Here is a 13,418-nt window from a genome sequence, read left to right on the forward strand (position 1 = left end):
ACATTTTCCCAGTTCAAGATAACTTAGGAATTCTGGAGGAAAGGTGTGTTTCACCAGGACTGGGAGTTGCAAAAAGCCCCAGTTGCAGCCCAGGTAGGGAGCACTGGCTACAGAACCTGCAGCAAGAATTGAGAGAAAGCAGCCTGCACCTCCAGAGCACAGCCCATAGGCAGTAAGGGGGTCAGGGAAGATTGCAGAAATTTCTCTGCTCTCCCTCAGGGTAGGACTCTGCCTACACTCAGACCCAGGTTGCAGTTTGGGCTTCCGTACTAAGCAGCCAAGTTGGATCCCTCCTTATAGCCCCAGGGCAGAGGGAAGTACAGCTTCCATCTACATATCAAAGCACAGGTTAGAGAGCATAAGACCTTGGAGGAATAAAGGTCCCAGTGGGGTGTTCCCCCCTAAAAAAACAACCCCAAAGCCTTAGAAGTGCTGTAAATTAGTCTTGGATTGAGTAAATGAATAAACAACAGAAAAAGGAAGAATCTGACCATAGATAATTACTCTAGTCCCATAGAAGATCAAAACATATACTCAGATGACAGCAAAGTTGAAGTTTTCATATTCAAAACCTCCAAGAGAAAAAGAAAATGGGCTCAGACTATAGATGAGCTCAAAAAAGCCTTTGAAAAGCAATTAAGGGAGGTGGAAGAAAAATTGGGAGGAGAAATGAGAGCGATGCAGAAAAATCATGTAAAACCAAATCAACAGCTTGGTGAAAGAAACACAAAAAATACTGAAGAAAATAATATGTTGAAAACCAGTTTAGGCCTAATGGAAAAAGCAAAATAAAAAGCGAATGAGGAGAAGAATGCCTTAAAAAGCAGAATTGGCCATCTAGAAAAGGAGATTAAAAAAGCTCTCTGTGAGGCGGAGCCAAGACAGTGACAAGAACAGATTGGATTGTGTCTTAGGCACTCTCTCATAAATCTTAGAAACTAAGGACTCTAACTAAATTTTCGAGAGACAGAACCCACAGAGGGACTCAGTGAGGCAGTTCTCCTACTCAAGGTAACCTGGAAAAGAGCAGAAAGGCTCTGCTCCCCAGGGTTGGAGGGGCAGCCCGCTGGAGGGGTGGCCCACCAGAGCAAAAGAACTTCAGCCTTCCCAGAGGCAGCCCCAGGGCGCTGGGAGTCACAGCTCACAGCAGCAGGGGAGTTTCCTGACCTATGCCCCAGGGAGCACCGGGCACAACTTTGGGGAACAGAGGGGGACCTCTGCCAGAGCGAGCACATGAAGCCCAGCCCTCAGGGCACACAGCCAGCAGTGTGGCCAGGGCAGCCCAGATCCAGGAAACAGAAGCAGGTGGAGCTGGTAAACAGGAGCCCCCAGGGCATGAGCCCATTGAACCTAGGGAGGGGCGTGAAGAGAGACTGCAGAGCTCTGTCCTCTGCCCCTGGAACAGGACTCTGGGGCTCTGACCACATTCAGACACTGATCACAGTCTAGGCCCCCCACAGAACAGCAGGCCCCCCCCCACCTCAGCCCCGTGGCAGAGGGGGGCACTTATGGTCATTCACAGACCAAGAGGGAGGACAGAGCCTCACACACTGAGATCCTTGTGGGAGTGTCCCAAAAGCTCAGGAAGCACCCCCAAAACAGGCTCAGGCTGGGAAAATGAGCAAGCAGAGAAACAAGAGGAATACCATTGAGAAATATTTTGCATATGAGCCCAAGAAGGATCAAAACATTCAGTCCAAAGATGAGGAAGCACAAGCTCCTGCATCTAAAGACTCCAAGAAAAACAGAAATTGGGCTCAGGCTACAACAGAGCTCAAAAAAAAAAAACTTTGAAAATCAAATGAGGGAGTTAGAAGAAAAACTGGGGGAAAAAATGAGAGAGATGCAGGAAAAACATGAAAATGAAATCAGCAGCTTAGTCAAGGAAATCCAAAAAAATGCTGAAGAAAATAGCATGCTAAAAACCAGCTTAGGTCAAATGGATAAAACAGTTCAAAAGGTTATTGAGGGGGTGGCTAGGTGGCACAGTGGATAAAGCACTGGTCTTGGAGTCAGTAGTGCCTGGGTTCAAATTTGGTCTCAGACACTTAATAATTACCTAGCTATGTGGCCTTGGGAAAGCTACTTAACCCTATTTGCCTTGTAAAAACCTAAAAAAAAAAAGTTATTGAGGAGAAGAATGCTTTAAAAAGCAAAATTGGCCAGATGGAAAAAGAGATAAGAAAGCTCTCTGAAGAAAACAAAACAAATCCTTCAGAAAAAAGCTCTCTGAAGAAAATAACTCTTTCAAATTCAGAATGGAACTAAAGGATGCTGTTGACTTTGCAAGAAATCAAGAAGAAATAAAACTCTTCCAAAAAAAGTCAAAAATTAGAAGAAAATATCTCATTGGAAAAACAACTGACCTCAAAAACAGATCATGAAGAAATAATTTTAATAAATAAAAGATCCTAAAAGAAAAACTTCCAGGAATATTATAGCCAAATTCCAAACTCCCAAATCAAAGAGAAAATTCTAAAAGCTGACAGAAACAAACAATTCAACTACCAAGGCTCCATATTCAGGATTACACAGGATCTGGCAGCATCTACATTAAGGGCTTATAGGGACTAGAATATGATATTCCAGAAGGCAAAAGATCTTGGTTTACACCCGAGAATCAACTACCCAGAAAAACTGAACATCCTCTTTCAGGGGAAAAGATGGACTTTCAATGAAACAGGGGACTTTCAAACTTTCCTATTGAAACAACCAGAGCTGAACAGAAAGTTTGATCTCCAAGTACAGGACTCAGGTAACTATGAGGAACTTAATGATACTGAACTGTTCGTATTCCTGCACGGGAAGAAGATATTGATAACTCATATGAACTTTCTCATTTATAAGAGCTGTTAGAAGGAGCATATATAAAAGGACATAGGAAAGAGCGGAATATAATGGCATAATATAGGAAAAATATGGAGTCAATGGGTGATAAAGGAAAGTACTTGGAGGAAGGGAAAGGAGATGAAGAAGCTAAGAAATTTCACATAAGAGTCAAGAAAAAGCTTCTTTTAATGGAATGGAAAGGGGGAATGAGTGAGCCTTCATTCTCATCAGAAATGGCTAAGAGAGGAAATAACATACACATAGGGTAAGGAAATCTATCTTGCCCTAGAGAAAAATCAGAAGAAAGAAGAGATAGAAGAGAGGGAAGATCGAAGGAGAGGGTACTCAGATACAACACACTTTTGGACAGGGCCAGGATGAAAGGAGAAAGAGAATAGAATAAATGAGAGTGGGGAGGAATAGAGTGGAGGGAAATACAGCTAGCGATAGCAACTGTAGGCAAAATACTGAAGCAACTTCTCTGGTGGACTTATGATAAAGAAAGCAACTCACCCCAGAGACAGAGCCATTGGAATCTGAACACAGACTGAAGAACATTTTTTCTTTCCCTCTCACTATTCTTGAGGTTTCTCATCTTCTTGGGGGGGGGGGGGGGTTATGTTTACTCTTATAACAAAATTATTGTAATAGTAGTAATAATAAATTAAAGTTCACTTCCAAAATAAATAAAGAAATATTAAAATAATGAAATTATAATTATGCAAAACATGGCAACTAGTTCCAGCCTAATGTAAATATGCTGTGGGAATTCAACTACATTCAACCAATTACAAGATTTAAAAAAAAGGACTAAGGTAAAGTAACTGAAGAAACACTGGGTTTTCAGCACAAGAGGAAATTTGAACCTAAAAATCTTCTGCACAGAAACATCAATGCATCAAAGATAAGCCAAGAAGCCAACTGGGGAAAAAAAATCTTTGTATCAAATTTCTCTGATAAGGATATGCCCCAGGGACATGGGGTCAACCTACCCTAATATCATAAAAAAAACCCATCATAAAACATTAATACCTGCTCACTAATCAGTATTATATATGTAATATTTAATTTCTATATGATTCCAGTCATTTTCACAGAATGAATTTGCATATTTAGCCTCCAACACAGGGAAAAATGCAAGTTGAGGCAGACTTGAGTTGTGCCTCCCCTCAGATTACACAATCACTCCCAAACCAGGTTGATCCTGTGCCTGTTGCTAATTCTCTTGTGCCAGTAGTCTTAGTAGATCTTTTTCTTGTAAATGCTCCTTTTCAAAATGAAGTCAGTCCCTGTCTCCCTCCAGGGGGCAGGCGTGTGCTACCTCTAGTAGGTTCCTACTGCAAATGGTGACTGGTTCTGTCTGGGCCTCTCTGATCATAGACCCACACACCACTTGGTTTGCCATCCAAGATACATAAAGCAATAAATATATGAGACTGTTAGCCATTAGGTATGGGCTTAAAAGGATGTGAACAAACAATTCTCAAAAGAACTGCAAAATTTTCACATGCTTCAAATTAACAGAAAGAAAAATACAAATTAACTCTGAGGTTTCATCTCACACCCACTCCAAATTGGCAAATATGACAAGAAATGGCAGCAGTCAAGTTTGGAAGGGTTTTAGCAAGATAGGCACATTCTTACTTTGTTGCTGGAGTTGTGGAATCATTTTGGAGAGCAACTTGAAATTAATGAACCAAGAGACTTTAGCCCTGGGCTCATACTCCAAGGAAGCCAAGTAACAAGTCCTCATATCCTCCAAAACATTTAGAGCAGTGCTTTTTATGAGAGCAAAAAAATTACGCTTATCAAATCAGGAATGCCTGAACTGAGGTACAGAATGATAATGGAAAACTACAGTGCCCTAAGAGCTGAATACAGAGAAGCCTGGAAAGATATATATGCATCAATTCAGAGCAAAGTAGAGTTAAGAAATCAATATATACAGGAACTGCAACAATGTAATTGGAAAGAACAAAGACACACCAAAAGATCAAAAGTAAATGTAACAAAATTATAAAGATAAAGAGGGTCTTGAAGAAATATGAGAAGGCAGTCCCATCCATTCCTTCATGATCCACAGGTATTACACACTGTACATTTTTTTCTAGACCTTTTCCAACATTCTTTCTCTCCAAAAATATTGTCATATGGGATTTTTTTTAAGCAGGAAAAAGATACAAGAATATTATGGCAATATAAGAAATAAAAATATCCAAAAAAATTTTTAAAGAGACCTTTTTTTCAGAATGCAGAGACTATTAGTTCAAAAGGAAGAACAAACAAGACAGTTTTGAAAGAAGTATTTGGAATTTTATTATATTCTTTTTTAAAATAAATTATGAATTAGAGAATCCATTTCATTTACATATCTCTTTTTTGCATTCTGCTATTGCTCACTTTTAGTTACAAATGTATCAGGCTAATCTTTAAGGTAATTCTATGATTCTCAATACAAGTATTCCCTAAATTATCCCCAAGAGCTTCTTCACATAAATGGCAAGAGAAATGAGCCGAGTTCACCAGCAAGACTTATTTTAGCATTTCTGACTTCTATGGGATCTGGCTCTTGCCACTTCCTAAGAGCAGAAACCTAAATGCCTATAAAGATATTCAAGGAAAGTAGTCCTTATGCTAATACTACATGTTCACCCTTGTTTGTCAACAAGAACAGAGAATGTAGAATCCAATATATTCCGTAACTTCTAAAAAATGAAAGGATCAAATGGTTTGATTAGACAAAATATCAATTTAGCACCTCAACAGCTATCTTGTTGTTGGAGGAGCAATGTATTCAGTCATTGCAGGACCACAGGACCTAATGTTAGAATGGACCACAGAAATCTCATCCAATCTCCTGGGGGGGCACAGGATATATAGAGCCCAGGGCTTAGAAGTTGGGAAATCCAATAGTGGCCTCAGCCACTGCTCCCTCTACGCCTCTACTTCCTCCTTTAGGGGCAATAAACAAACTCTTGGGGCTGCAGTGAAGATCAAGGGAGCTAATCCATGGAAAGTGTGGTGACACTTCTGTGGCCAGCTCTAAATGTGAGCCATTCCAGACATGGAGCCTGAAGAGAAGGAAACACCAGCTCACCCTCACTGGGCTCCCAAACACCGACCTGATGTCAACCAGGGCATCTCTCTCCATCTGCATCTCTTGAAGCTTGGTCTGCAAGTCAATGACAGACTGTCGCAAATGGAATTTCTGCTTTTCATGCAGCTCGGCACTCTGAAAGGTTTCAAGGATGGGGTTATTCTACACTCCTTTTCACACATCTTGGTGCAGTAATTAACATTCCCATGCAACAATGTCTTATAACCAAACACGACCCACCAGGCCTGCAGCTAGCCAGGAATGGTCTCGGATACCATACTCCAACTCTACTAGGAAACACATGGACATGGTGTCTGCACTTTACATCCTGCTGTGACGTCACTGGGGAAACCCACCCCAATCCCTGATCATGTAGTTCAGGAATAGCTTCACAAATCAATTAACAAGGCTTTTCACTTATCTCCAATTGTCCTGAGCATTTTTTCTTTATCACTGGGGAATTTGTGAGATTTTATTTTATTTTTTTTAGGTTTTTGCAAGGCAAATGGGGTTAAGTGGCTTGCCCAAGGCCACACAGCTAGGTAATTATTAAGTGCATGAGACTGAATTTGAACTCAGGTACTCCTGACTCCAAGGCTGGTGCTTTATCCACTATGCCACCTAGCCACCCCCTATTTTTTTTTATTTTTTAAAAACATTTTATTTGTTTTTACAAAGGTGATACTCTTTTTTTTTTGTTTTTTTGCAAGGCAAACCAGGTTAAGTGGCTTGCCCAAGGCCACACAGCTAGGTAATTAAGTGTCTGAGACCAGATTTGAACCCAGGTACTCCTGACTCCAGGGCCAGTGCTCTATCCACTACGCCACCTAGCCGCCCCCAAAGGTGATACTCTTAAACCAAAACTTGATGTTTGCCCTTTGTTCTCGAAAAAGACCATAAGGTCAGAGAGGTGATGCCATAACAGGCATATGCATTGGATTTAAATGGAATAGGAACTATGCTATGTCACCAGTCTCACTGTCTCTTCCTGAGCCATCTGGGTCCAGTTATCAGTTAGGAATCAGGACAACTACAGATGGCCCTAGATACAAGGCAATCAGGGTAAAGTGACTTTCCCAAAGTCACATAGCTAGCAAAGGTCAAATAAATGAAGCTGGATTCAAACTCCTGTCCTCCTGCCTAAGGCCAATGCTCTATCCACTGTGCAACCCAGCTATTCCAAACCAAAACTTGCCTGCCACTCTAATATATATTTAGTGACCATGCTAAGTTTTGCTGCATGACTTGAATTGATTTTTATTCTCATCAGAAGCCCTAAAAATTTGAAGAGGGGCAGTTAGGTGGCGCAGGGGCGGCTAGGTGGTGCAGGGGCAGCTAGGTGGTGCAGGGGCAGCTAGGTGGTGCAGGGGCAGCTAGGTGGTGCAGTGGATAGAGCACTGGCCCTGGAGTCAGGAGTACTTGAGTTCAAATCCTACCTCAAACACTTAATAATTACCTAGCTGTGTGGCCTTGGGCAAGCCACTTAACCCCATTGCCTTGCAAAAAAAAAAAAAAAACCTAAAAAAAAATTTGAAGATAGAGGAAAAAAGGATGGCAGAGCCAGAGAACAATCTCAGAGGCCCTAGATCATAAGTGATATGCTTCCACCCCTTATTCTTATTCAGGATTGTTTTAAATCATTTTTGTCCCCCTAATTCTGGGCACTGGGCATAGCAATAGAGAAGGCCAGGTTCTGACTTTCTCTCCACATTACTTATTCATTTTCTTTGCTCACCAAGTTCTCCTGACTATCAGGGTGCTCTGGGAGCCAAGAGGAAAACTCACTTCATTTAGTCTTTTCTGCAAGTCTTTCACCTGATGGGAGTACTCTTCTAGAACCCGTTCAATATGTTCCTTTCCAGGGTAAGGGATAACTTTTCGTTGGTTTTCAAGGTCCATTTCATACTTGCTGAATAAAGGACTCTGTGTTTGAGTCCCAGGTGCAGAAGGGTTTTCATTCACTGCACCACGAAGACAAGCTGACACTAAAAATGGTGGAGTGGTGGAGCCTGGAAAAAAAGAGGATAGACACTGTACCCTTTTCTCTCACAAGCTTCAGGCAACTTCCCTTTAGATGGGGTAGCCGGAGGTGCTGAGAGTACATACCAGGTCACAAGTTACCTGGCCCCACAGCAGATGGGCATAGGCTCTGCTGAGAGAGAAGGTCAGGCTCACCTGCTGCCAATTCTAGTGGGTCCCAAATCTGGCATGCCATTGTCACTGGTAGACTGCTGCCCCAACCTCATCCCTCCTGCCCCACCCTTCATATTCTACTATACCTTTAGAAATTCCATGCTACATTCTAGAATTTTTTGACCTGTATTCCCTCTCACTATAAAATCTAGCTCTTCTCCAAGGATATCACATATTTTCCCCACCCATTCATTCAACAGGCAAGCATTTATTAAATGACAAATATTTTCCAGCCACTGTTCCAGGCCCTGGGAATACGAAAACAAAAATGAAAGTTTCTGCCCTCAGTAACCTTAAGTTCTACTGAGAGAAATAATGTTGGTAAATATAAAACATACAGAATAAATGTAAAGTAGTAGGAGAAAGAGGTACATTAACCTCTGGGTGAGGGTAGGAACCAGAAAAGACCTTTGTGGAAGGTGGTACTTTGTGAGGCAGGTAGGAAAGATGGATGAATCTGAGCTCCCTTCTGAATCAGTGCTCCTCTCCCACAGTCCCTCAGGGACTTCTTTTATGAACCATGAAATCTGCTTGCATTTCTGTCTCTCCGTCCTTCTTACTATCATCTATTGACTCCCAAGTGCTCCTTCTAACCTTCAAGTAACTTCTGCATGTAATTCTTCCTTCCCACCCGTGTTCCCTGCCATTATCCACAAGAATGTGATTTAAATTGCTTCACTCATGTCTGATGCTTCATGATCCCATTTGGGGTTTTGTTGGCAGAGATATTAAAGTGGTTTGCCATTTCCTTCTCCAGTTCATTTCAACAATGAAGAAACTGAGGCATGGAGTTAAGTGATTTGCCCGGTCACTTTACCTAATATCTAATGAAGACAGATTTGAAGTCAGGAAGATGAGTTTTCCCAACTCCAGGTCTGGCACTCTATCCACAGTGCTACTTAGCTGCCCTCTATCCTTCAAGCCACTGCTTTAATAATCTTTCTTAAAGACCTGATCATTTCACTCCTCCGATTAAAAATTTTCATTAATTCCTGAGAAAAGTTCAGCCTCTTATAACTGGTATTAAAGGGTCTCTTTAATCTGGTTCATATTAATGTTTTAGTAGTATTGCTATTTAACTCACTATTCTCCTCATCTGGGACCTCCATAAAAATACCAACACACACCTTCACTCCCAAAATACCTCCTGTACTCTCATGTAACTATTTCTTTATCCAGACTCTTTCCTTTACTCAGAATGCCTTCTCTTCTCCTTCTCCTAAAAATTCAATTCAAAAGCCACTTTTTCTTTTTTTCTTTTAGGTTTTTTTTTTTGCAAGACAATAGGGTAAACTAAGTGGCTTGCCCAAGGCCACACAGCTAGGTAATTATTAAGTGTCTGAGGCTGAATTTGAACCCAGGTACTCCTGACTCCAGGGCCAGTACTCTATCCACTACGCCACCTAGCCTCCCAAAAAGCTGCCTTTTCTAGGAACCTTCTCTAGTTGCCACTTGGCCTGGCCTCTCTTCAACAATGAGAAACAGCCTCTCCTCTTACTTGCCCCTCAGTTTCTCATATCACTGCACTTTGTTACTGATGGATTTAACAGATAACAAGGGGCATGTGTCAGAAGCAGCTGGTCTCCCTCCTAGTGCATTTTCCCCAATAGCTCCTTGGGCATTGACTCTTTGCCCCAAGAATTTAGTCTGTCACTAGTTGTAGCATGACATTGTAGCATGAAGTGTGGAGATCATTATAATAATTGGTCTCAGTACTTTTCTATAAAGATATCTCATGATTGGCAAGATAGTTGCACAAGTATTTCAACATTAAGTTGTTTCAAAACAATAAAATATATGCAAAATCACAATAATTAAAACACTAATAATAAGAGGAAAAGAGGGAAGCACCTCCACATTTTTCCAGCAATGGAGAAGGGAGAGAATACTCAGAAATTCTTAGCAATCAATAACAGGAGGAGCTTTAGCAAACAAAGAAAAGTGATCTATAAATCAGTTGTGATCACTCCTGCTGCTAGATTTTATAAAAGCTGGCTACAAACAGACCCCTACTTGGGGAAGCTGATTCCTTAGCCTCAGTGGTCTACATAGGAAAAAACAGTGTAAGGAGAAGTGAAAAGAGAGGAGTCAAATAAAGTCTAAAACTAATATGATAGAAAAAAGTTGAGACAAAAATGCTAAGAGAAAAAAAGCTTTGTATAAATGCAGCTCCCAAGAGGATGAACCAATAGTGTGAGGCTTTTGAAGGAAAAAAACGGAAAAATCAGCAAATAGTCCAGAAAAGTCCATAAGGCATGATTTTTTTTATATTTTAATAGAAGTCAAAAAACTGCCAAAATAAAAGAGAACAGGACAATAAATAATGCAAATTTCCTTGACATGATGAAACAACAGCAAGAAATTTCAGAATTGTTAGAAAGAGAAATAACATTTTTTTCAAAAACATTTTTTTAACATTTTGACTTCTGAATTGTCTTTCTCTTTCTCTCCCAACCTTGCACTAGAGAAGGCTAAAATTTGATATAAGTCAATATGTGGAATTATACAATATATTCTTGCACATATTAAGTCTTTCTCTGGAGGAGGATAGCATTTTCCTTCATAAGTCCTTCATCAGAGATGTGAATGATCATATTACTCAGAATAGCTTCATTCATTCACAGTTCTTCTTGCTGTTAATGTATACAATGTTCTCTTGATTCTGTTACTTTCACTCTGCATTATTTCATGAAAATCTTTCCATGTTTTTCTAAAACAAACTTGCTTGTCATTTTTTACAGCACAGCAGTATTCCATTACAATCATATACCACAACTTGTTTAGTCATTTCCTAATTGATGGGCATTCCTTCAATTTTCTGTTCTTTGCCACCACAAAGAGCTGTATAAATATTTTAGAATATCAAGCTTCTTTTCCTCCTCTGGGATCATCTTGGGGGGGAAAAGATTTAAGAGTGGTATTACTGGGACAAAGGGTATTAACAGTTCTATAACTTTTTTTTTTAAATTCCAAATTCCTCTCTAAGAGTTGAATAACACTTTTAAATGAAGAAACTGAAATTAGGTCATAAATCAGAAATCTGAAAAAAAAACAATAAAAATGAAAGAATAAATAAGAATATACAATAGAGAAGAGCTCCAAAATAAGAAAACCTCTGGAAAAAGATTTAAGAATTAAACATACTGAAATGGAAGAAAATATGTGAGAACAAATCATACAAGAAAATTGTCTGTTAGTTTAGAAAACAGCTAATACTGACAGAATCCACAAATCACCAACATAGAAAAATTAAAAAGAATTAAAATTCAATAATTGATGTAAATAAAATTCAGAATTCCATAACAACAAATTTTGCAAAGAGGAAGGCAAATCAATTCAAATACTCCACACCTAAAGAAATGAAAGAAAAGATTGGGTTAAAGATTAGGAAGGAATTGGAATGCACCACAAAAATACCAGACAGCAAAAATGAACCTAATCATCAAAGAAGATGGATTTTCAACAAGAGAATCATCTGAGACAGTCCTCCAAAGAGCATAACATTCAACTTGTAAACACTCAAAACACATACAAAAAGCCCAGTTTTCAAGAATAGTCTAAACAATGTAATCAATTGTCTCATGTTTCTTAGGAAAAACAAAGCTATCAATAATCAAAAAATATTGATATTAATTTTTTTGATCAGTGGTTAAAAAAACAAGAGAGAACATCAAGGGACAAAAGAAGCTTAAGCAGGACTTTAAAGAGTCAGGAGAAGAGAAGAAAGAATACTGTAAATTAAAACTTCTATTTACCTATAAGTAAATCAATATTTGTAAAGTAAAGTCTACCACAGGTAAATCACTTTGAATCAAGACATAGATGGAAAGAGACTATGATGCATTCCCACATAATATGGTATAAACAGAAAAGGGGATAGTAACCTTTTTAGTCTCCTACAAGCATGGAAACCTACTGGAGAGTGGGGTAGGTACAGAGGAGGAATGAGATTGAGAGTTGAAGGGAGTGAGTGCCAGCCGAGACCAAGGGAAAACAATGAATTCCAATGAAGCATACTCCCAAGATTTGGTGGGAAGATGATGAGGGGTCTCTCTCTTAATACATTTCATTTGAGAGAAGGCCATTTTTTCTCCAAGAAATGGTCATGCCTCCTATAACTAAATTCTACTCCCAAGAGGACACATATGGAAGCCCTAAAGGAATCTCAAAATCCTGGGTGGAAGGGGGAACATATATCCAGAAGTAGTATATACTGGCCTGCTGATGGTAAAGCCTGGGGGTTGGAATGCTGTGCCTCATGACTCAGGATACAGAGAGATTCCCACCACGCCATACTTTCTCCTTCATGAAGCAGAGTTTCTGGGAGTATGGCACAACAGAAAGCCACACAAAAGCAAGAAAACAAGAGAAAAGGAGGATAAAGTTAATATATATATATATATATATATAATATATATATTTATACATGTTACTAACTTGGGAATGGGATAAAAGATACTCAACTTTTGCCTTTCAGAAGCCCTACCCTTTCATGAGAGATAGAGAGAATAAGGAACATGTAAACATATGGTCCATTAACAGGAAAATAGAATTCAGAATAGATAAAATGGGAAAAGAAATAGAAGGGGGAAAAGTAAATACTTTTTTCGGAAAAATAAATACTTTTTTGAACAAATGGATTATTATTTAGGTTAGGAAGTTGGACAAGGGCATGGACTGGACTGGGGTTAAGGATTGTTATTCACACTCTTATCTGGGTAAGGGAAGGGAAAGTCAAAGAGTCAAAGAAAAGAAAATGAGAATCTCTTCATCTATAAAATCAAGAGGTAAACTCAATAATCTCTTAAGGTCCCTCCCAGTTCTAAATCTATGGCACTACATTATACTTAAATTTAAAAAACTTGGGAAATGTAAGGCAAATAGGAGGGGAAGGTGCTGTTAAAAAAAATAACTACAATCAAATTTGTACATGCAAAACTAATTGGAGGAATTCTACAAGAAAAAAATGAAGCAGAATGCAAAACTAGAGAATTCTTAATCAGTAAGAAAAAAAATCAGTACTTTGCAGTACAGTGGAAGGGAGATAGTGATAAGGGAAAATTATCTAGTCTTCCTTAACTTTGCAAAGTTGAGATATATGTCTCAAAAATTCCATCTCTCATTTCTTTTAGACAACTTTCTATCTCTTCTAAAGATTTTTGTTCATCCAGAGCAAAGTATCATTATTGTCTTTGAAGCCTTAACTCCTTCACTGTCATTATGATCATTCCAGTTTTCTTACTTTTACCTTCAGATTAGAAAAGGCCACTTTAAGCATTCCCTCTTCTCCCAGACATCT

At 39.3% G+C, this 13,418-nt stretch overlaps 1 protein-coding gene across 11 annotated transcripts in view; it reads right to left on the reverse strand.

The window, feature by feature from the left end:
* The window catches only part of CCDC158 (coiled-coil domain containing 158), a 112,788-nt gene that overhangs the window by 78,220 nt on the left and 21,150 nt on the right, over positions 1-13,418 (reverse strand). For 7 of the 11 annotated variants that reach the window (XM_074228494.1, XM_074228491.1, XM_074228492.1 and 4 more), the window contains 3 exons: positions 12,338-12,439; positions 7,712-7,935; positions 5,952-6,061 (listed from right to left, as the gene is read on the reverse strand). The exons of 1 other annotated variant lie outside the window; for it this stretch is intronic. In XM_074228494.1, coding sequence (XP_074084595.1) covers positions 5,952-6,061; positions 7,712-7,935; positions 12,338-12,439 — 436 coding nt within the window. Of the gene's footprint in view, positions 1-5,951; positions 6,062-7,711; positions 7,936-12,337; positions 12,440-13,418 lie in introns of those variants that run through there. 3 more of the 11 variants (XM_074228496.1, XM_074228490.1, XM_074228498.1) reach the window with 2 other exon arrangements.

This window comes from Macrotis lagotis, chromosome 3 (assembly GCF_037893015.1).
Source record: "Macrotis lagotis isolate mMagLag1 chromosome 3, bilby.v1.9.chrom.fasta, whole genome shotgun sequence".
NCBI lineage: Eukaryota > Metazoa > Chordata > Mammalia > Peramelemorphia > Peramelidae > Macrotis > Macrotis lagotis.